Source organism: Sceloporus occidentalis, unplaced genomic scaffold, assembly GCF_023333645.1.
Source record: "Sceloporus occidentalis isolate IW3139 unplaced genomic scaffold, rSceOcc1.0.p SCAF_322, whole genome shotgun sequence".
Lineage (NCBI taxonomy): Eukaryota > Metazoa > Chordata > Lepidosauria > Squamata > Phrynosomatidae > Sceloporus > Sceloporus occidentalis.
This window is the reverse complement of record NW_028317302.1, coordinates 224,419-246,886: the sequence shown is the minus strand read 5'-3', so window position 1 is coordinate 246,886 and position 22,468 is coordinate 224,419. Positions and strand designations below refer to the sequence as shown.

Here is a 22,468-nt window from a genome sequence, read left to right as displayed (position 1 = left end):
GGGAAGGAGAGAAAAGAACAAGTGGAATATGGCGAGAGGATGATGGACAACGTGGTACAACCGGGAAAAGTACGATGTGGGTGTCAGGCTCTCAGCCCCGCTACATGCCTCCCAGGGCTTTCCACGCTTCCTCTGTGGCCCGTTGGGGATCGGCACTGTCACGTGCTGGACACTGTTCCGCACAAGGCCGCATCCCCGGCCTCGAGTACCTCGCGCACCTCGATTTGCGAGTGCCTTGGTGGTGCAGCTGGCGAGGGGGCGTGTCCTGGTATCCAGCGTGGTGTCTCCATTGGAGGTGGCTGAGGAGGTGGGGAGAGAGGACGGCACTATCCTGGCAAGTGCCATAGTCCACTGTGGGAAGGGGGAGGATCTAACTGCTGCTGATGGGGGGGACTGGGGACTTCAACCCCATAAAACCCTTGCACCTACTTCAGTAGGCGCTTGTGTATTGAGCTGCTAAGCTCTCCTGGTTTTTGATCTTGGCTTGACTTCTGGACTCTCTCCTGAGCTCGGCTTGATTTCTCATTTTGCTCCTTTGCTGCCTGTCCTGACCTTCTGGATTGCCCCTCGACTACGCTTTTGTTGCCTGAGCCCTTTTGTCTATACGCTCTGCTATTGGTCTCCAGCGCATCCCAGCCAAGACCCGACGGTTGGACAGAGAGAAGAGGTTAGAGGAGGGAGGCCTACGTAGGACAAAAAATAATTACACAATTTGGGAACTACAATGCATTACAAGAAGGAAAAGAAGATGAGACGTGTGTCCAGTTGTCCCGTAGAGGCGAAGTATCTTAGATATCGTTCCAATGTTTGATTCACTCTCTCGGTTTGACCGTTTGAGAACGATAAGCTGAGGACAGACGTGATATTCGGAGACTACGACAAAAACGGGATGTGAACTGGGTGCCTCTGTCAGACACTACGGAACGCGGGACACCATGGAGACAGAATACCTCTTGTAGAAAATGTGTAGCTGTTCGACTGGCTGAGGGTAGGCCTATAGAGGGTACAAAATGCGCCATCTTGGTAAACCTGTCAACCACTACCATGATAGTGTTAAGTTGCTGCGAGGGGGGTAAGCTGTGTAGGTATGTAAGACCCCGCTGGACGCATTGCAGGCTATTCACATCAAGCATAAACAGCGCAAATAGGGCCTTAGAGAACAAAGGACCGCACATCCCGTGTCACCAAAGGCCACCAGAAACGCTGCTGGATTGCATTCAGGGTTTTTCTATTCATTCAATTCCATGCTCAGTTTTTTAAGATGGTGTCTTTTTGCAACTCTGGTTGTGTTTCCTCACTGTCATGCAAAGGAAACCCAAACGGTAAGTGATAAGTTGCCATAGTACAAGCACGGGTTTAGGTTGCATCTTCGGACTCGCTCTATGGCTGAGAAAGGACCCCGAACCTGTCCAATTCGCATAGGTTGGCCCTGTGACAGAACCCTCCATCACTGGGGCCCTGGTCACTGGCAGGGCATGTGGGAATCAGGGCTGGATTATGAAAACTCATTCTTAGTGACTTTTTATTTAAATTTATGGATGAAAAAGACCAGGAGACACGATTGGAGTTCTTTGTTACTCGCTCGTTGATAGGCGAGTCCCAGACCTCCATTAACTTCCTGAGTCTTCATCAGCAGCAGCCATTAAGGTTTATCACGGGGTTTGGGGAGAAGGAATGGCTTAGTATCAGCAGGGTAACTTTTTTTAAAGGGTCAGCGTGTCTCGCTCCAGCACTCGCATGCGTTGTGGTTAATCCCAAATTCCGGAGTCTACAAATATTTAAGAATCAGACGCTGCATGCTGTCTGCCACGCGCCTGCTGGATACACGGAAACGGCGTGTCCGGCTCCGGCCTTGATTGCAAACATATGCTCTGAAGCTCCCCGCATAAAGCATGCGATTCCCACATGCTATGAAAATGTTCTCTTATGTCTGGGGCGGACTAACTTTCCATATGAAAGCAATCTTTCTCTGCAGAGAATAATATGCGGGGGATGCTTCCCCCGAGACGGTGGAGGTGCGGTGGTCAGAGGGGTTCTATGTCCCACGTATGGTGGACATACCCTCTCATCTGCCATGCGTGGACAAACATTTTCAAGTTGACCCTGGAGGTGCTGCATAAGTGCCTCTCAGGTGGACCTCGAGTAGCCTTACTCCATTTCTTTCCAGGGCCCCGGAGGAAGGGAGCCAATCATTTTTTTATTGCAGCCAGGTTGGGGATTGCTAGATGTTGGAAGAAGGAAAGCCGCTGTCCTGGAAATTCTCCCGTCTTCTGAGAGGTTTATTAGGGTTTGGGGCCCATGGATATACTATAACCCCTGGGGTGAGTTAACGCATGCATTAGTGAGGGTGCACTCAGTAGCACTTAAAGATGTTGTTCAGGGTCCATGTTATTAGACATCCCGGCCCCCGGTTACGGTTCTCTCTTATGGTTTGTAATCTGTCATTTTGTCATGTTTTGGTTTTGTTATCTCGGTTCTTAGGCGGAGAATGAAAAGTATAAAAACGAAGTGTGTAGGAGAGGACACAGCAGGCTCAGTCTTAGTAAGATGATTGATGGAGGCTGATGCCGGCGAGCGCCAGCGGCAACCGGAAGGACGTCCTCAGACATAGAGAACCTGGCAAAGGAAGAAGAAAGGACATAGAGAGCCAGGCGAGGAGGAAGAGTTCTGCGGGGGGACGCAGTGAGGGCCGCTATAGTGAGGGAGAGCGGGAATGACCACCTAGGACACCAAGAACCTGGTAGGGGAGGAAGTGCCATGGACCCCCCCCCCCGAGGGTCCAAGTCATCAACATAAAGAGAGTAAGGGGAAGCCGCGCAACCGAATCAGCGAATTCCAACGAACATTCCGGGGGTCTCTCCTCGTTTTGGGAGATGCAGGCGAATGCACAAATGATGTCATTTTGTCAAAAATAAAAATTTGTATGAACCTGAATGCAAAAGTCTAGTTGTGTGAAGCAAATACCTCCAGGGTGGGGGTGCAGGTGGGAGAAGCCTCGGCGTGATCCTCCTTATCCCACGGCTGCCTTTTTTTATGTGTGTCGTATATAGGTATACTGTATATAGATATATTATACTGTGTCTATATATATTATTGTCTCACTCTTTTACGTTTGGTAAATGACCGATGAAAGAAAACACCAAGGCACCAATATTTTCTTTTCTGATTTATTTTATTTTACAAACAGATCTGAACTTATTAAAAAGAAATTCCGTATAAAACTTGGCACTTGTGAACTGGATTGACGAAAGAGAGCGGAGTATAAATAGCAGTGCCCCCTTCGTACCCAAAATCCACCCTGTAATATAATACTCACTCCCGCCCTCCACGTACAGACTCCTAAAAATACATACTAAATTACACAAAGCTGCTGGTTTTTCTGGAATAAAAATAAATAAGGGTTTGAAATGTATACATGAAGCTGATATGGGACAAGAACAGGTATCCTAACACTGACAGGTAGAGGCTTCACCGCCAGGTGATATAAGAGGATAGTGACAGGTAAAGGCTTTATCTGCAGGTGATATAAGGGGACAAGAACAGGTATCCTAACACTGACAGGTAGAGGCTTCACCGCCAGGTGATATAAGAGGATAGTGACAGGTAAAGGCTTTATCTGCAGGTGATATAAGGGGACAGGAACAGGTATCCTAACACTGACAGGTAGAGGCTTCACCACCAGGTGATAAAAGAGGACAGTGACAGGTAAAGCCTTCACCACCAGGTGATATAAGGGGACAGTGACAGGTAAAGGCTTTATCTCTAGGTGATATAAGGGGACAGTGACAGGTAAAGGCTTTATCGCCAGGTGATATAAGGGGACAGTGACAGGTAAAGGCTTTATCTCTAGGTGATATAAGGGGACAGTGACAGGTAAAAGCTTTATCGCCAGGTGATATAAGGGGACAGTGACAGGTAAAGGCTTTATCGCCAGGTGATATAAGGGGAAAGTGACAGGTAAAGGCTTTATCTCCAGGTGATATAAGGGGACAGTGACAGGTAAAGGCTTTATCTCCAGGTGATATAAGGGGACAGTGACAGGTAAAGGCTTTATCTCTAGGTGATATAAGGGGACAGTGACAGGTAAAGGCTTTATCTCTAGGTGATATAAGGGGACAGTACAGGTATCGTATTACTGACAGGTAAATGCTTACCCAGCAGGTGCTATTAGGGGACAGTGACAGGTAAAGGCTTTATCTCCAGGTGATATAAGGGGACAGTGACAGGTAAAGGCTTTATCGCCAGGTGATATAAGGGGACAGTGACAGGTAAAGGCTTTATCTCCAGGTGATATAAGGGGACAGTGACAGGTAAAGGCTTTATCACCAGGTGATATAAGGGGACAGTGACAGGTAAAGGCTTTATCTCCAGGTGATATAAGGGGACAGTGACAGGTAAAGGCTTTATCACCAGGTGATATAAGCGGACAGTACAGGTAAAGGCTTTATCGCCAGGTGATATAAGGGGACAGTACAGATATCTTAACACTGACAGGTAAAAGCTTAATTGACAAGTGCTATAAAGGGAACGTACATTTATCTTAATACTGATAGGTATAGGTTTCATTGCCAGGTGCTACAAGGAGAAGGTACAATTATCTTAACACTGACAGGTAACGGCTTTATCGCCAGGTGCTATAAGGGGACTGTATAGGTAAATTATCACTGACAGGTAAATGTTTACCCACCAAATGCTATAAGAGGAAGGTACAGGTGAGGGGAAGGTACAAATGTCTTAACACTTACAGGTAACGGCTTCATTGCCAGGTGCTAGGGGAAGGTACAGGTATCTTAACACTGACAGGTAATACAATATTAGCAGCTGAAATTCTGACAGAATTAAGTGATTTTTGAATATTTTTTGTCCAAATCCCTTATCTGTCATACAAACGGTAGGTCGCAGAGCAGACACGTGGCCGGTGGGCGAGTGACCCACGCACCATATAAACCGCGCAAAGAAATAGAAACCAAACATTGTGAGCATGCGTGATACAGAAAGCGTGACATTTAACGCATCAGCGTCTGCTGGGATCGCCATTGAGGGTCATGACCTGGGGTATTAGGAAGGATAGACGAGTGATGATGGGTAACCCAGCAGGGGGTAAGATAAGGGCGTGCTGGGGAGGTAACACGGGGTGAAGGGATGATGCCAGCTCATGCATGGGATCCTAACGGACGATCCCATCAATCCATTAGCTGTCGGGTGGGCGACACCGTCGGTTGACCGGGGATTATATAGGCGACTATGCTGGATGTTGGATGAAAATGATTCAGTAGTAATATTATGAAGTGGTAACATACAATGGATAACATTAGTGTGTAACGATGCGGGGGGGCAGGACACCTGTCCAAAGCTGACATACGTGTATTTAAGCTCCGGGATAGAGCAATGGCAAAATGAAAGGAGAGAAGCGCACACATATATGTGATTCCAAAGACATGGAGGATAGAGACGGAGACTCTCTGCCGGTATCACCGGCGGCAGGGGTAACGGTTATGGCAGCGGTTGCTTGTCCTATACATTTTGCACAGTCATCGGTTAAATTCCTTTCCTAGTATGAATTATACGGCGAATATTGCTCCGTGTTACTGGCGGCCGTCAAGCAGCTTGTTCCGTGCCGCCTGCGGTGAAGGCAGCCCTCTCCGCTCACTCAGAAGCGTGAAGGTCTCATGGCACAACAACCACAGATTTCCACCGGCCCTGGCTTTTGGTTTATTGCTTATTGCCCCTGGGAATGTAGGGTCCTGACAGCCTTTTACACCGAAGGGCGGAAGGTGCACCAAACGGGGACATTCTGACCTAAACTCCCAGACCTCCGTAAACCTCCTTCGGTCCCACCTGCTGTTCCTTCCTATAGTCTACATACCGTCCCATCTATATCATCGTATACGTTATCACTCTGTTAACACCCTTACAATAACACTAGTGACGGGGGGGGGGGGTTCTGGTGACACGGAGAGAAAGCGGAGGAGCTTTTCCATTATATACATCCTTTATATAAGTCACGATATCTCTAATGGTGCCAGTCAGCACCAGCGTTCACCGCATTTCTCTCGGTGTGCACAGGGGAGCTTCTCCAAATTCATCTTTCCACTTTCTTGGGGTTATTATTCATCTGAAGATTTATTTTCACCGGCCCGCCGGTAAAATATCCGCTAGGCAGGCCTAGTGCCTGATAACACCCAATGACTGCGTTTTACCCAGAATCGTCTTTATATGCCCCGCAGGGATCTCCTCTCCCCACCGCCCCCCGGCCGCCCTTGGAGTAGTTGGCGCGTTGATGGGGAATTGCTTTGTTGTTGGACGTGTAAATGAGGTATAAATAACAGAATTGGTTACTATATGTTCTGTATAGTGTTAACACAGCTGATGACTGTATACACATACTTTCCGTCACCTATTTTTATGGACATCCCCATATTTTCACTGGCGTGTTGCACTTCCTGTTCCAGAACACACTTCCTGTTTAGGTCACATGATCTTTGATATGTAGCCCATTGACAGCCCTTTTGTACACGGTAGGGTTGCTGGTGTGCAGGACCTGCCTGAGGTGCGGCCCCTGAGTATTGCTGTCTAGCTGCCAGATTTTGGTCAAGGTTTGTGGTCAGTGGGGTTTGGACAGCAGTGCTGCCGTACTGATCGAGATAGATGGAGGTGCAGAAAAGTTCAGAATCCCATCCATTTCACTGGCACGAGGGGCTTCCGACCCCTGGTGAGCAGAGGGGCAAATAATGGAAGATGCCGAAGGAGACGCTTCGTGAGACGCCCTGTGTTGTTGGCGTGTGAGAAGTCTTTACTTCCCTACCGAAACACTATGTATTCAGATAAACCAGGCGGCGTCTCCAGAAACAGAAGGTTTCAGCGTTATTTCTTTTCACTGATTTGGTGAAATCAGCTCTGCCTCTTTAGATCCTCAGCTCCCCATCGCCGGCAGGATCCAGGCTGTTCTCTGTGCTGAGGGTAGATGCTGAAGGGCCCTGAGAGATGCCAAAAGGTGAGACAACAGGTGACCGGGCAGCCAGTGGTGAGAGGGACGGAGAGAAACTGGGTGGTATAGCAGACGATGAAAGGGAGGCTTCGTGAGTAATTGGGGAACGACGGAGAGAGGAAAAATTAGGGAAGGTTCTGGCCACAGCTGGCTTGGGGGGCACAGTTTTAGCCCCTGGATGTGCCACTGAAGTAATAAGAGGGGGAGGATCAATGCGGGGTTGGGGTATTGCTTTGGGTTTGGGCTGGAAGGGTCTTCTAAGTGCAGATTCATCTTTGAGCCGTGCAATCTCCATGAAGACGCTGGCCAACGGCTGAAATTGAGGACACCAGTTTAGCAGGTAATCCCAGTTGTAGCTGCCTCGTAACTCCTCATCACTGGCCACAATGGCTGTCAAAGAACCCTCAACAGATGGCTTGCCATCTTCGGGGAAAGAGTAGTCCTTGGTCTGTGGCATATTAAGTCCGCAGCCCACTCCCATGAATGCTCCTCCTCCCCCACCGTCATCTCGATATAACTGAGACTGGCCAGATCCCTTCTTGCTTTTGAACCATTGTCCGCTGTCCATGGATGGGTCACAGGAGATATCAGAAAGCTGGTCAGCGTCCTGCTGGATGCCTGAGTCCGGGCCACGGGCAGAGATATGCTCTTGCATCGATGATGTGATGCTTGCCACTCGTGGGTACTCGTTGATCATGCGGATTTCATCATCCTCTGCGGCTTCTGCAGACCCCCGGCCACTGGAATGCGATGGGTCCAGAGAGCCTCCTCTGGTGTAAGCACTATCCCCTGCTGAAGACTCCAAAGAGTACCCCGGAAGCGTTTGGTGGTAGATTCGTTCGTTATCAGACAGTGCCGACTTATCATGTCCCATTCTCTGTAACGTGCTTCCTTGCAAAGTGTCCAGTTGAGCATCGGTCTCCTGGCGTTTTTTATGTACATCTCGAGACCTGCAGACAACTAGCACAATGGCAACAACTGCCAGGACTACCACCACTGCCAATGAAGATGCCACAGACACCACAAGCAACAGGTTCAGGTCAGGGGCCAGCCCAAATGATGTATGTGTAATGTCCACGGTCATTTGAGCCACAGAAACGCGTGACGAAGGCAGGGGACTGTGTGCATGAACATCCATGGTGATTTCTCTTGTCTCTCTCTTAGACCGGCCAGAGCGATGTCTCTGGCTGTCTACTTTCAGATAGACGTGACCTGTAGTTTCATTGATGCCAAAGTATGGTGATGGCTTAGAAAACGAATATAGAACTACTCCATCGGTCCCTTCGTCTTCATCAGTTGCCTGCACACGACCAATGCTCTGGCCTTTGATGGCTCCCTCTGGCACCTCAAAACTGAAGTACGGGGCTAGAAACACCGGGTCGTATTCATCCTCTCCGGTCACGAGAACTTGCACTGTGACCGTGGCCGAGAAATTGCCAGCATCTGTAGCTCTGACCACCAAATTGAAAGCCTTGCTCCGTTCATAATCAAAACTTTGTCTAGAATGTAATTCCCCAGATGTCCTATTCACCAAGAAGGCATCTTTTCCTGTTAGAAACCCAGGTTCTTTTCCTGGAAGATCCAGAACGGCATACTGCAGCTGGCCAAACACTCCCGTGTCCAGGTCTATAGCATGAATGATAGTTAGCAGCGTGTTGGCTGGCTGGTTCTCCCGGATGCTCGTGGTTAGGATGTGAACTGGGAAGTATGGCTTATTGTCATTGATGTCGCGGACTTCTACAGTCACTGGGACAAGAGCAAAGTTGGCTGAACCCCCCTGACCATCAAATGCCAGGACCACCAGGGCATGCAGAGCTTGCCTCTCCCTGTCAAGCTGATGGGCAAGCTTTATGGCGCCTGTGGCCTCATTGATCTGGAAGAGATGACTCTCGTCTCCGGATGTGATGCTGTAGTGCACCACGCCATTGTTACCCGAGTCAGAGTCCTGTGCCAGCACTCGCAACACCTCCGAGCCGACGGGAGCAGCTTCACTCAGAAGAGCGCTGTACTCTGGTCGTGGAAAAACCGGCGGGTTATCATTAACGTCGAGGATGGTAATAAGCACGGGCACAGAGTGGCTCATTTGTGGCACGCCTCGGTCAGTAGCACCCAGTGTCAAGTTATACAAAGAAGTGGCTTCAAAATCCAAAGAATCAGTCAAGATGATGGAGCCAATGCGCTGGAAACGTCCATTCCAAAAACGCATCCCGCTCTGTATCTGAAAGGCGTTGCCAACGTTCCCGCTCAGGATAGTGTAATCGAGCCCTGAGTTCTCCTCGTTCAGGTCTGCGTCACTGGCCTCCACGATGAGGATGGTGCTGCCTACAGGGAGGTCCTCGGGCACCGAGGCGCTATACTCCGACTGTGGAAACGTGGGGGAATGGTCATTAACGTCCATCACCAAGATCTGTACAGTGACTACGGAAGCGAGACTGGGTGAGCCGTGGTCACGCGCCTCCACCAATACATCCACCAGGGGCCACTTTGGATCCAGCTCCATATTCTGCATGGTGAAAAGGGTCCCTGGAGAGAGAGAGAGAGAGAGAGAGAGAGAGAGAGAGAGAGAGAGGAAGAGGAGTGAGAGGCAGGTAAGTAGATTTATTATTTACCCAAACGGAAAATTTCACAAACTCGATGACTTGTAAAGACTCTCGTTTTAAGTCACGGCCACTGAACCTCTACAAGAAAATAATTCCCAAGCAAAAGGACGTGGCTGAGTTGAGAAGGCGATGCCATTACCGTTGTCGGGGTGGATGTGGATGGCGCGGCTCCTTGAGGACAGCACTCTGTAGGTGATTCTCCCGTTGTCTCCCGAATCTCGGTCGGTGGCAGTGATGGTGACGAGCGGGGAGCCGGCCGGAGTGTGCTCCATCACTGTTACCTAAAGAAGAGAAGTCCGCGTCACAATAACGTTCGCTCTGCCCCCCTCTGATCGCCGCTGCCGGTTATATATATAATATATCTCTATAGCGCATTATCCATTATACAGATGCGGAGTATTCCGTATATACCTGGTACAGGCTCTGCGAGAACTCGGGGGAGTTGTCGTTGACGTCTTGCAGCGTCAGTATGAGGTTGGCGTGAGTGTGGTGCGTGCCGTCGGAGCTCTGCACGCTCAGCGTGTATGAGGAACGTTTCTCGTAATCCAGGGCTTCACTCAGCCAGATGTTTCCCCCGTATCGCAAGATGGTGAACGCGCCTCTCGAGGAGCCGTCCACGGACAGCGTGTACGAAAGCGCCGGGCCCGAGTCCACATCGTTCCCGGTCACCTGGGCCACTTCTGAACCAATCAGAGCATCTGCAAGAACACAGTAACCGGAGGACGGGCCTTTAGTGGAGAAAAGACAGGCCTCTTGCTAACGTTAGTGTCTGCCTCTCGCTAACGTTAGCGTCTGTATGTGTCTCGATAGTGTTGGTGTCTCAATAGTGTTGGTGATCTCGATGGTGTCGGTGTCTCAATGGAGTCTGTATGTGTCTCGATGGTGTCGGGGTCTCGATGGTGTCGGGGTCTCGATGGTGTCGGGGTCTCGATGGTGTCTGTCGGTGATCTCGATGGTGTCTGTTGGTGATCTCGATGGTGTCTGTTGGTGATCTCGATGGTGTTGGTGTCTCGATGGTGTCTCTATGTGTCTCGATGGTGTCTCTATGTGTCTCGATAGTGTCTGTATGTGTCTCGATGATGTTGGTGTCTGTATGTGTCTTTGGAGAGCTGACGTCCCTGTTAGTGGACACACCTTCGCGTATGCTGAGCTCTAACTGAAGAGGGATGGTTGGGCTGTTGTCATTCACGTCCATTACCACCACGGTGAGTGTGGCAGAGCCGGTGAGTGGCGGGGAGCCCCGATCTGTGGCTTTAACTATCAGCCTGAAACCAGAATCAATAATACTTCAGGAATCCTCCTCAGGTTAACAGATTGTGGGTATAAATCCCTATATGACTTCCCAGCCCCCCAAATCCAGCACTTCCCAGCACCCCAAATCCTAGCACTTCCCAGCCCCCCAAATCCCATCCCTTCCCAGCCCCCAAATCCTAGCACTTCCCTGCACCCCAAATCCCAGCCCCCAAATCCAGCCCTTCCCATCCCCCCAAATCTCAGCACCCCAAATCCTAGCACTTCCCATCCCCCCAAATCTCAGCACCCCAAATCCTAGCAAATCCTAGCACCCCAAATCCAGCCCTTCCCAGCCCCCAAATCCCAGCGCTTCCCAGTCCCCTAAATCCTACCACCTCAAATCCTAGCATTTCCCAGCCCCCCAAATCCTAGCACTTCCCAGCACCCCCAATCCCAGCGTTTCCCAGCCCCCCACACCGATCACCTTAAGCCCCAGCTGGTCCCAGCACCTTGCTGAGTATTGTACCTACCGTGCCTGGGACCAGATCTCCCGGTCTAAGATGGCTGCTGTTGTGATCACTCCTGTCTGAGAATCGATGTGGAATAGATTCTTCATGGGATGCGATTGGTCGAATGCGTAGGTCACCTGACCATTCAGACCCAGGTCTGGATCCTCGGCGATAACCTGGAGGACGTAATGACTGAATATTACGACGTGGCTGCTTTGAGATCCCTCTCCTTGGCGCTACGTTGGATGCCTGTAGTGATTACCTGAATGACGTGGCTTCCGTCAGCCTGTGCTTCCCGTATGTGGGCTGTGTAGAGCGGGAGCTGGAAGCGCGGTGCGTTGTCATTGACATCTTGCAAGACGACAGTGAGGGTGGTAAAGCTGTAGTGTTGGGGAGTCTCGGCTTGAATTACCAGCCTATGGCGTGGATTGGTCTCATAGTCCAGTAAAGCGGGCTGCTGTACCGCGATCTGACCTGCAGGGGGAGATATAAGCCAATAAGACGAGCTGGCCTCCAGTACCACATGGAGACCCCTCGTATTCACATAGGGCCCGGCGGGACTCAACGTGCTCTCAGGCCTCGCTCTCGGAATGAAGCCAGTAAGTATTAATCGTATCTCACCGGCATTGCTCGTGGTATCCGGTGTGAGCACCAGGTATATTCATTCCTGGGGGGATTGCTGTATCGCATTCATGTCAGGGGGTAAGGGTGGGGTCACGGTGTTTTTTGGGTACCTGTATTGGGGTTGATGCTGAATGCTCCATTTTCGTTGCCGCTCAGAAAGCTGTAACTGATCTTCCCAGAAGAGCCACCGGTGTGTGAGGCCTTCATACTGCCCACCACGTAACCTGCCACGGGGACAAGAGTCTGACAGTGAGACCGTCTGACGGAGGATTGCGGAATGGAATTCAGAGAAAAGGCATGCTGGGTAAATAAGAAATCAGAACATTGCAAGAAAACTACATGACGTGACAGAACCAGAGTACCGCCAGTCTACTTCACCCTCACCAGAGTATCTCCAGTCTACTTCATCCTCACCAGAGTACCTCCAGTCTACTTCATCCTCACCAGAGTACCTCCAGTCTACTTCATCCCCACCAGAGTACCACCAGTCTACTTCATCCCCACCAGAGTACCACCAGTCTATTTCATCCTCACCAGAGTACCTCCAGTCTACTTCATCCTCACCAGAGTATCTCCAGTCTACTTCATCCTCACCAGAGTATCTCCAGTCTACTTCATCCTCACCAGAGTACCTCCAGTCTACTTCATCCTCACCAGAGTACCTCCAGTCTACTTCATCCTCACCAGAGTACCACCAGTCTACTTCATCCCCACCAGAGTACCACCAGTCTACTTCATCCTCCCCAGAGTACCTCCAGTCTACTTCATCCTCCCCAGAGTACCTCCAGTCTACTTCATCCTCCCCAGAGTACCTCCAGTCTACTTCATCCTCACCAGAGTCCCTCCAGTCTACTTCATCCCCACCAGAGTACCGCCAGTCTACTTCATCCTCCCCAGAGTACCTCCAGTCTACTTCATCCTCCCCAGAGTACCGCCAGTCTACTTCATCCTCACCAGAGTACCTCCAGTCTACTTCGTCCTCCCCAGAGTACCGCCAGTCTACTTCGTCCTCACCAGAGTACCGCCAGTCTACTTCATCCTCCCCAGAGTACCACCAGTCTACATCGTCCTCACCAGAGTACCGCCAGTCTACTTCATCCTCACCAGAGTACCTCCAGTCTACATCGTCCTCACCAGAGTACCGCCAGTCTACTTCATCCTCCCCAGAGTACCGCCAGTCTACATCGTCCTCACCAGAGTACCGCCAGTCTACATCGTCCTCACCAGAGTACCGCCAGTCTACTTCATCCTCACCAGAGTACCTCCAGTCTACATCGTCCTCACCAGAGTACCGCCAGTCTACTTCATCCTCACCAGAGTACCTCCAGTCTACATCGTCCTCACCAGAGTACCGCCAGTCTACTTCATCCTCCCCAGAGTACCACCAGTCTACATCGTCCTCACCAGAGTACCGCCAGTCTACTTCATCCTCACCAGAGTACCACCAGTCTGCTTCATCCTCCCCAGAGTACCACCAGTCTACTTCATCCTCACCGGAGTACCACCAGACTACCACGTTCTATAAATACGGACTTACATCCTGTTATCTGTGAAGAACAGATACTTAGAGACAATGATGAGGCAGCCCTGGCACAGCCCCTAATAATATAAGTCCTGGTCAGGAACAGACTTCCACCTGCAGCACTTCCAAACTATGTAACTATGAACAGACTTCCATCCCTCACCAACTCCTCACCCTACAACAGGAAGAGACGCGCCACCGGCGGCAGCTCTCCACACAGACCACTCTCCCAGACTCCCAAAAAACATGGTACCACGCACAACACAATCACTGAGCCATTCCATGTGAAAAAGGACCTCCAAAAAACATATGGAGTTTGAGGAAACACTCCATTTTCTCCTGGGCTAATATGATAAATAATATATAATATATATATATAATGCCATGAAATGTTTAAGGTTTCATACAGTTGGCCAATACCTTGTGGACTGTTCTCCGGCACGCTGATCTCACTGGATTCCCGTGCAAATCGTGGCCCTTGTGTTACCTCCTCGCGCAGGTTTATAACCAACACAGCAGTGGAGGAGAGCGGAGGTTCCCCCAGATCAGAAGCCAGTACAAAGATGGTTCGTTCTTTAGGGCTCATCCCCTGCAAGGACTCCAGCAGACGCACCTCCCCAGTGTAAGGGTCCACGGAAAAGCCCCCCTTAGCAGAGGCAGGCGCCAAGCGATATAAGATGGATGCGCTGGCTCCGGCGTCTTTGTCCTCGGCCCTCATGGCCGCTAACGTGCGCTTGGCGGGAGTGTTGAGAGAGAGGTTAACGTAAAAGGGGCTTCTGGAAAACGCGGGGACGTTATCATTCACATCCCGTATTGTTACAGTGATCGTGGCCTCCGAGCTACGCGGCCCTAAGGGGTCTGAATCCAGGACCCAGGCTACAAACGCATAGGTGGCTTTCCGCTCACGGTCAAGCTGCGTGGCCGTTGTTATGAGTCCGGTGAGGGGGTCGACGTGGAAAGCCCCCTGTGTGCCATTCGACAGATGGAATGTCGTCTGACCATTGGGGCCATCGTCAGGGTCAAGGGCAGTTAGCTGCAGGACTGAACTTCCCAGAGGGGCATCCTCAGGGACCTCGGCACTGAAAGAGGGGGCAGAGAAGCCTGCAGTGTTGTCATTCAGGTCCAGCACGGTCACCGAGACGGTCGCAGTGGCGCTGAGCGGGGGACTCCCGGCATCGTGGACCAGCACCACCAGGCGGTAGCCGGAGACCGATTCTCTATCCAAAGGGCGAGATGTGGAGAGCGTCCCCAATGAGGGATCCAGGGAGAAGTCGCCTGAAGGATCACCATCTGGAAGGAAAGTAAAGCTGGTTGAAGGAAATGATAAACGCCCTGTCTACCCCGGGTCATGGAGAAACCATAAGATCGGACAGAATTCCTCTTATTGCCCGTATTGTGTCCTGATCTCTGGTGTTACCCCTGGATCCGGCTTCAGTCTCCCCCTCTTTTTCATATAAGTTACAGCCTGCTGGGGTATCTGTTCTGCCCCCGGTGCATTCTCTGGGGCATATTTGGCTGCTTCTACGAGAAGCCGGCATCCTACGTTCTACAACGAGGTATGACGGAATCATACGCACTAGAGACACGTTACACTCACCGATCACGCTGTACTCCAGCCTCCCATTCTCCCCCCTGTCTGGGTCCCAGGCACTCAGCACACACAGGGTTAAAGGCTCCTGATTTTCAGGGACCTCCAGGGACACCGTCTCGCTCTCAAACGTTGGAGTGTGATCGTTCTCATCACCCACGTTCACTCTAACCTTCACTTCCGACACCCTGGGTGGAGAGCCCCCGTCTCGGGCATACACTGTGGGGCAGAAGGGGTAGAAACAGTGCGTTACTATGACAACAATATAATCGTTTCATTCTAACCAATTAAAATTAAAAACTGAAAAGCCAAACAAAACAAAGAAGAATCACACAGCGCTAACAGATAAATCATAGAGCGCCAACAGATAAATCATAGAGCGCCAACAGATAAATCATAGAGCGCCAACAGATAAATCAGAGCGCCAACAGATAAATCATAGAGCGCCAACAGATAAATCATAGAGCGCCAACAGATAAATCAGAGCGCTAACAGATAAATCATAGAGCGCTAACAGATAAATCATAGAGCGCCAACAGATAAATCATAGAGCGCCAACAGATAAATCATAGAGCGCCAACAGATAAATCATAGAGCGCCAACAGATAAATCATAGAGCGCCAACAGATAAATCAGAGCGCTAACAGATAAATCATAGAGCGCTAACAGATAAATCATAGAGCGCCAACAGAAAAATCATAGAGCGCCAACAGATAAATCATAGAGCGCCAACAGATAAATCATAGAGCGCCAACAGATAAATCAGAGCGCTAACAGATAAATCATAGAGTGCTAACAGATAAATCATAGAGCGCTAACAGACAGATAAATCATAGAGCGCTAACAGATAAATCATAGAGCGCCAACAGATAAATCATAGAGCGCTAACAGATAAATCATAGAGCGCTAACAGATAAATCATTGAGCGCTAACAGATAAATCATAGAGCGCCAACAGATAAATCATAGAGCGCCAGCAGATAAATCATAGAGCGCTAACAGATAAATCATAGAGCGCCAGCAGATAAATCATAGCGCGCTAACAGACAGATAAATCATAGAGCGCCAACAGATAAATCATAGAGCGCTAACAGATAAATCATAGAGCGCTAACAGATAAATCATTGAGCGCTAACAGATAAATCATAGAGCGCCAACAGATAAATCATAGAGCGCCAGCAGATAAATCATAGAGCGCTAACAGATAAATCATAGAGCGCCAGCAGATAAATCATAGCGCGCTAACAGACAGATAAATCATAGAGCGCTAACAGATAAATCATAGAGCGCCAGCAGATAAATCATAGAGCGCTAACAGATAAATCATAGAGCGCCAACAGATAAATCATAGAGCGCCAACAGATAAATCATAGAGCGCCAACAGATAAATCAGAGCGCTAACAGATAAATCATAGAGCGCTAACAGATAAATCATAGAGCGCTAACAGATAAATCAGAGCGCTAACAGATAAATCATAGAGCGCTAACAGATAAATCATAGAGCGCCAACAGATAAATCATAGAGCGCCAACAGATAAATCATAGAGCGCCAACAGATAAATCATAGAGCGCCAACAGATAAATCATAGAGCGCCAACAGATAAATCAGAGCGCTAACAGATAAATCATAGAGCGCTAACAGATAAATCATAGAGCGCCAACAGAAAAATCATAGAGCGCCAACAGATAAATCATAGAGCGCCAACAGATAAATCATAGAGCGCCAACAGATAAATCAGAGCGCTAACAGATAAATCATAGAGTGCTAACAGATAAATCATAGAGCGCTAACAGACAGATAAATCATAGAGCGCTAACAGATAAATCATAGAGCGCCAACAGATAAATCATAGAGCGCTAACAGATAAATCATAGAGCGCTAACAGATAAATCATTGAGCGCTAACAGATAAATCATAGAGCGCCAACAGATAAATCATAGAGCGCCAGCAGATAAATCATAGAGCGCTAACAGATAAATCATAGAGCGCCAGCAGATAAATCATAGCGCGCTAACAGACAGATAAATCATAGAGCGCCAACAGATAAATCATAGAGCGCTAACAGATAAATCATAGAGCGCTAACAGATAAATCATTGAGCGCTAACAGATAAATCATAGAGCGCCAACAGATAAATCATAGAGCGCCAGCAGATAAATCATAGAGCGCTAACAGATAAATCATAGAGCGCCAGCAGATAAATCATAGCGCGCTAACAGACAGATAAATCATAGAGCGCTAACAGATAAATCATAGAGCGCCAGCAGATAAATCATAGAGCGCTAACAGATAAATCATAGAGCGCCAACAGATAAATCATAGAGCGCCAACAGATAAATCATAGAGCGCCAACAGATAAATCAGAGCGCTAACAGATAAATCATAGAGCGCTAACAGATAAATCATAGAGCGCTAACAGACAGATAAATCATAGAGCGCTAACAGATAAATCATAGAGCGCCAACAGATAAATCATAGAGCGCTAACAGATAAATCATAGAGCGCTAACAGATAAATCATTGAGCGCTAACAGATAAATCATAGAGCGCCAACAGATAAATCATAGAGCGCTAACAGATAAATCATTGAGCGCTAACAGATAAATCATAGAGCGCTAACAGATAAATCATAGAGCGCCAGCAGATAAATCATAGAGCGCTAACAGATAAATCATAGAGCGCCAGCAGATAAATCATAGCGCGCTAACAGACAGATAAATCATAGAGCGCTAACAGATAAATCATAGAGCGCTAACAGATAAATCATAGAGCGCCAGCAGATAAATCATAGAGCGCTAACAGATAAATCATAGAGCGCTAACAGATAAATCATAGAGCGCCAACAGATAAATCATAGAGCGCTAACAGATAAATCATAGAGCGCTAACAGATAAATCATTGAGCGCTAACAGATAAATCATAGAGCGCTAACAGATAAATCATAGAGCGCCAGCAGATAAATCATAGAGCGCTAACAGATAAATCATAGAGCGCCAGCAGATAAATCATAGCGCGCTAACAGACAGATAAATCATAGAGCGCTAACAGATAAATCATAGAGCGCTAACAGATAAATCATTGAGCGCTAACAGATAAATCATAGAGCGCTAACAGATAAATCATAGAGCGCCAGCAGATAAATCATAGAGCGCCAACAGATAAATCATAGAGCGCCAGCAGATAAATCATAGCGCGCTAACAGACAGATAAATCATAGAGCGCCAACAGATAAATCATAGAGCGCTAACAGATAAATCATAGAGCGCTAACAGATAAATCATTGAGCGCTAACAGATAAATCATAGAGCGCTAACAGATAAATCATAGAGCGCCAGCAGATAAATCATAGAGCGCTAACAGATAAATCATAGAGCGCCAGCAGATAAATCATAGCGCGCTAACAGACAGATAAATCATAGAGCGCTAACAGATAAATCATAGAGCGATAACAGATAAATCATAGAGCGCTAACAGATAAATCATAGAGCGCCAACAGATAAATCAGAGCGCTAACAGATAAATCATAGAGCGCTAGCAGATAAATCATAGAGCGCTAGCAGATAAATCATAGAGCGCCAACAGATAAATCATACTGTTCTGCGTGTGATGAAGGTACTGTGTTCTGTGTGTGATGAAGGTACCGTGTTCTGTGCGTGATGAAGGTGCCGTGTTCTGTGCGTGATGAAGGTACCGTGTTCTGTGCGTGATGAAGGTGCCGTGTTCTGTGCGTGATGAAGGTACCGTGTTCTGTGTGTGATGAAAGTACCGTGTTCTGCACGCGTGATGAAGGTACCGTGTTCTGTGCGTGATGAAGGTGCTGTGTTCTGTGTTTGATGAAGGTACTGTGTTCTGCGTGTGATGAAGGTACTGTGTTCTGCGTGTGATGAAGGTACCGTGTTCTGTGCGTGATGAAGGTGCCGTGTTCTGTGCGTGATGAAGGTACCATGTTCTGTGCGTGATGAAGGTACCGTGTTCTGTGCGTGATGAAGGTGCCGTGTTCTGTGCGTGATGAAGGTACCGTGTTCTGTGTGTGATGAAGGTGCCGTGTTCTGTGTGTGATGAAGGTACCGTGTTCTGTGTGTGATGAAGGTACCGTGTTCTGTGTGTGATGAAGGTACCGTGTTCTGCACGCGTGATGAAGGTACCGTGTTCTGCACGCGTGATGAAGGTACCGTGTTGTCGCAGTTGACGTTACCTGTCAATATGTACGATTCCTTGAACTCTCTGTCCAACGGGCGCTTTGTGATGAGGACGCCGGTCTCTGAGTCCAGTGAAAACTCATCGCCGGTGACCCCGCCGTATGTGATCCGTCCGCTGGGGCCTAGAAACAAACCGGCATAAGAGGAAGGAGAGGAGATGGAGGGGAGGAGAGGATAGAGAGACAGTGGAGGGGAGGAGAGGATAGAGAGACAGGGGAGGGGAGGAGAGGATAGAGAGAGACAGTGGAGGGGAGGAGAGGATAGAGAGACAGGGGAGGGGAGGAGAGGATAGAGAGACAGTGGAGAGAGGTAGAGGATAGAGAGACAGTGGAGGGGAGGAGAGGATAGAGAGAGACAGTGGAGGGGAGGAGAGGATAGAGAGAGACAGTGGAGGGGAGGAGAGGATAGAGAGAGACAGTGGAGGGAGGTAGAGGATAGAGAGAGACAGTGGAGAGAGGTAGAGGATAGAGAGACAGTGGAGGGGAGGAGAGGATAGAGAGAGACAGTGGAGGGGAGGAGAGGATAGAGAGAGACAGTGGAGGGAGGTAGAGGATAGAGAGACAGGGGAGGAGAGGATAGAGAGAGACAGTGGAGGGAGGAGAGGATAGAGAGACAGGGGAGGGGAGGTAGAGGATAGAGAGACAGTGGAGGGAGGTAGAGGATAGAGAGACAGTGGAGGGAGGTAGAGGATAGAGAGACAGGGGAGGGTGGAGAGGATAGAGAGACAGGGGAGGGAGGAGAGGATAGAGAGACAGTGGAGGGGAGGAGAGGATAGAGAGACAGGGGAGGAGAGGATAGAGAGAGACAGTGGAGGGAGGAGAGGATAGAGAGACAGGGAGGGGAGGAGAGGATAGAGAGACGGGAGGGAGGGGAGGATAGAGAGACAGTGGAGGGGAGGAGAGGATAGAGAGACAGTGGAGGGGATGATAGAGAGACAGTGGAGGGGAGGAGAGGATACAGAGACAGTGGAGGGGATGATAGAGAGACAGTGGAGGGGAGGAGAGGATAGAGAGACAGTGGAGGGGAGGAGAGGATAGAGAGACAGTGGAGGGGAGGAGAGGATAGAGAGACAGTGGAGGGGATGATAGAGAGACAGTGGAGGGGAGGAGAGGATACAGAGACAGTGGAGGGGATGATAGAGAGACAGTGGAGGGGAGGAGAGGATAGAGAGACAGTGGAGGGGAGGAGAGGATAGAGAGACAGTGGAGGGGAGGAGAGGATAGAGAGACAGTGGAGGGGAGGAGAGGATAGAGAGACAGTGGAGGGAAGGAGAGGATAGAGAGACAGGGGAGGGGAGGAGAGGATAGAGAGACAGTGGAGGGGAGGAGAGGATAGAGAGACAGTGGAGGGGAGGAGAGGATAGAGAGACAGTGGAGGGGAGGAGAGGATAGAGAGAGACAGTGGAGGGAGGTAGAGGATAGAGAGAGACAGTGGAGGGAGGTAGAGGATAGAGAGACAGGGGAGGGAGGAGAGGATAGAGAGACAGGGGAGGAGAGGATAGAGAGAGACAGTGGAGGGAGGAGAGGATAGAGAGACAGGGGAGGGGAGGTAGAGGATAGAGAGACAGTGGAGGGAGGTAGAGGATAGAGAGAGACAGTGGAGGGAGGAGAGGATAGAGAGACAGGGGAGGGGAGGAGAGGATAGAGAGACAGTGGAGGGAGGTAGAGGATAGAGTGAGACAGTGGAGGGAGGGAGAGGATAGAGAGAGTCAGTGGAGGGAGGTAGAGGATAGAGAGAGACAGTGGAGGGAGGAGAGGATAGAGAGACAGGGGAGGGGAGGAGAGGATAGAGAGACAGTGGAGGGAGGTAGAGGATAGAGTGAGACAGTGGAGGGAGGTAGAGGATAGAGAGAGACAGGGGAGGGAGGAGAGGATAGAGAGACAGGGGAGGGAGGTAGAGGATAGAGAGAGACAGGGGAGGGAGGAGAGGATAGAGAGACAGGGGAGGGAGGTAGAGGATAGAGAGACAGTGGAGGGAGGTAGAGGATAGAGAGAGACAGTGGAGGGAGGTAGAGGATAGAGAGAGACAGTGGAGGGAGGTAGAGGATAGAGAGACAGGGGAGGGAGGTAGAGGATAGAGAGACAGGGGAGGGGAGGAGAGGATAGAGAGACAGTGGAGGGGAGGTAGAGGATAGAGAGAGTCAGTGGAGGGGAGGTAGAGGATAGAGAGACAGGGGAGGGGAGGAGAGGATAGAGAGAGACAGGGGAGGGGAGGAGAGGAGAGGATAGAGAGACAGTGGAGGGAGGTAGAGGATAGAGAGACAGTGGAGAGAGGAGAGGATAGTGAGACAGGGGAGGAGAGGATAGAGAGACAGTGGAGGGAAGGAAAGGTTGAGAATAAAGGGATTGGCAGAGAGTAGAGGAGGGAAAGGTCCTCTGCTGCCCTCCATTCCCCAGGTGCAAACCTCACACCCTCTTCACCTTTGCCCCTGACTGCTACCCCGTCCCTCATGTCTCACCGAGATCCCGGTCCGTCGCCTGCACTCTCAGGACGGTCACTCCGGGCGGCTGGTTCTCCTGAACGTTCCAGTCGTATTCTGCCCTCTCAAACGTGGGGGTTTCATCGTTGACGTCCAGGAGAGAGACAGAGAGCGTCTGGGTGCTGGAGAGACGCGGGGAGCCATGATCCAGGGCCACAACTGTCAAATTATACCCCGGGGTCTCCTCGCGGTCCAGCGCTCGGGCCACGGAAAGTGCACCTGAGGGGCAAACAATAAGAGACATCAGGTCACTAAAACTAAAGCGGGTAAAAGGCTGAGAGTGCCAGGCTCCTCTCCGATGCATGGCTTCTCTGCTCTATTATTAGTCTTTTCCATCGGCAGATCGGCCACATCCGGCCCCCGTCTAGTTGCCCGTTTCTCCTGCTGTAAAGACTTATTCAGTTGTCGGTCTACCACCTCCTCCAGGAGAGGATAGAGAGACAGTGGAGGGGAGGAGAGGATAGAGAGAGACAGTGGAGGCTGTTAAACCTCATCTGACCTCCATTAACAGCCCATAAAAGCCGTTAATTGCGTTAACATTTTATTTGCAGGGAACTTTTGCGCTCTCTCTGGTGCGCGTTGGCCTCTGTCAGACACCGGCACTGGGTTCTCCGCACCCGTCAGACACCGGCACTGGGTTCTCCGCACCTGAAGGCATCTTGGGGTATTTTGGGTGAATATTTACGAGCTCCCATGGCCACGTTATCGCTCAGTAAGTGTTATTATT

The 22,468-nt window shown here is 49.8% G+C and overlaps 1 protein-coding gene across 1 annotated transcript in view; it reads right to left on the bottom strand.

Annotated features, from left to right (window-relative positions):
- Positions 1 to 6,905: 6,905 nt before the first annotated feature.
- LOC149274586 (protocadherin-16-like) overlaps positions 6,906 to 22,468 on the bottom strand; it is a 38,740-nt gene continuing 23,177 nt past the window's right edge. The window contains exons 10-20 of the mRNA XM_089505296.1: positions 21,721 to 21,960; positions 18,830 to 19,384; positions 15,074 to 15,283; positions 13,897 to 14,766; positions 12,065 to 12,178; positions 11,593 to 11,804; positions 11,352 to 11,506; positions 10,723 to 10,853; positions 10,000 to 10,286; positions 9,728 to 9,869; positions 6,906 to 9,511 (exon numbers count right to left, since the gene is read on the bottom strand). Coding sequence (XP_089361422.1) covers positions 6,906 to 9,511; positions 9,728 to 9,869; positions 10,000 to 10,286; positions 10,723 to 10,853; positions 11,352 to 11,506; positions 11,593 to 11,804; positions 12,065 to 12,178; positions 13,897 to 14,766; positions 15,074 to 15,283; positions 18,830 to 19,384; positions 21,721 to 21,960 — 5,522 coding nt within the window. The remainder of the gene's footprint in view (positions 9,512 to 9,727; positions 9,870 to 9,999; positions 10,287 to 10,722; positions 10,854 to 11,351; positions 11,507 to 11,592; positions 11,805 to 12,064; positions 12,179 to 13,896; positions 14,767 to 15,073; positions 15,284 to 18,829; positions 19,385 to 21,720; positions 21,961 to 22,468) is intronic.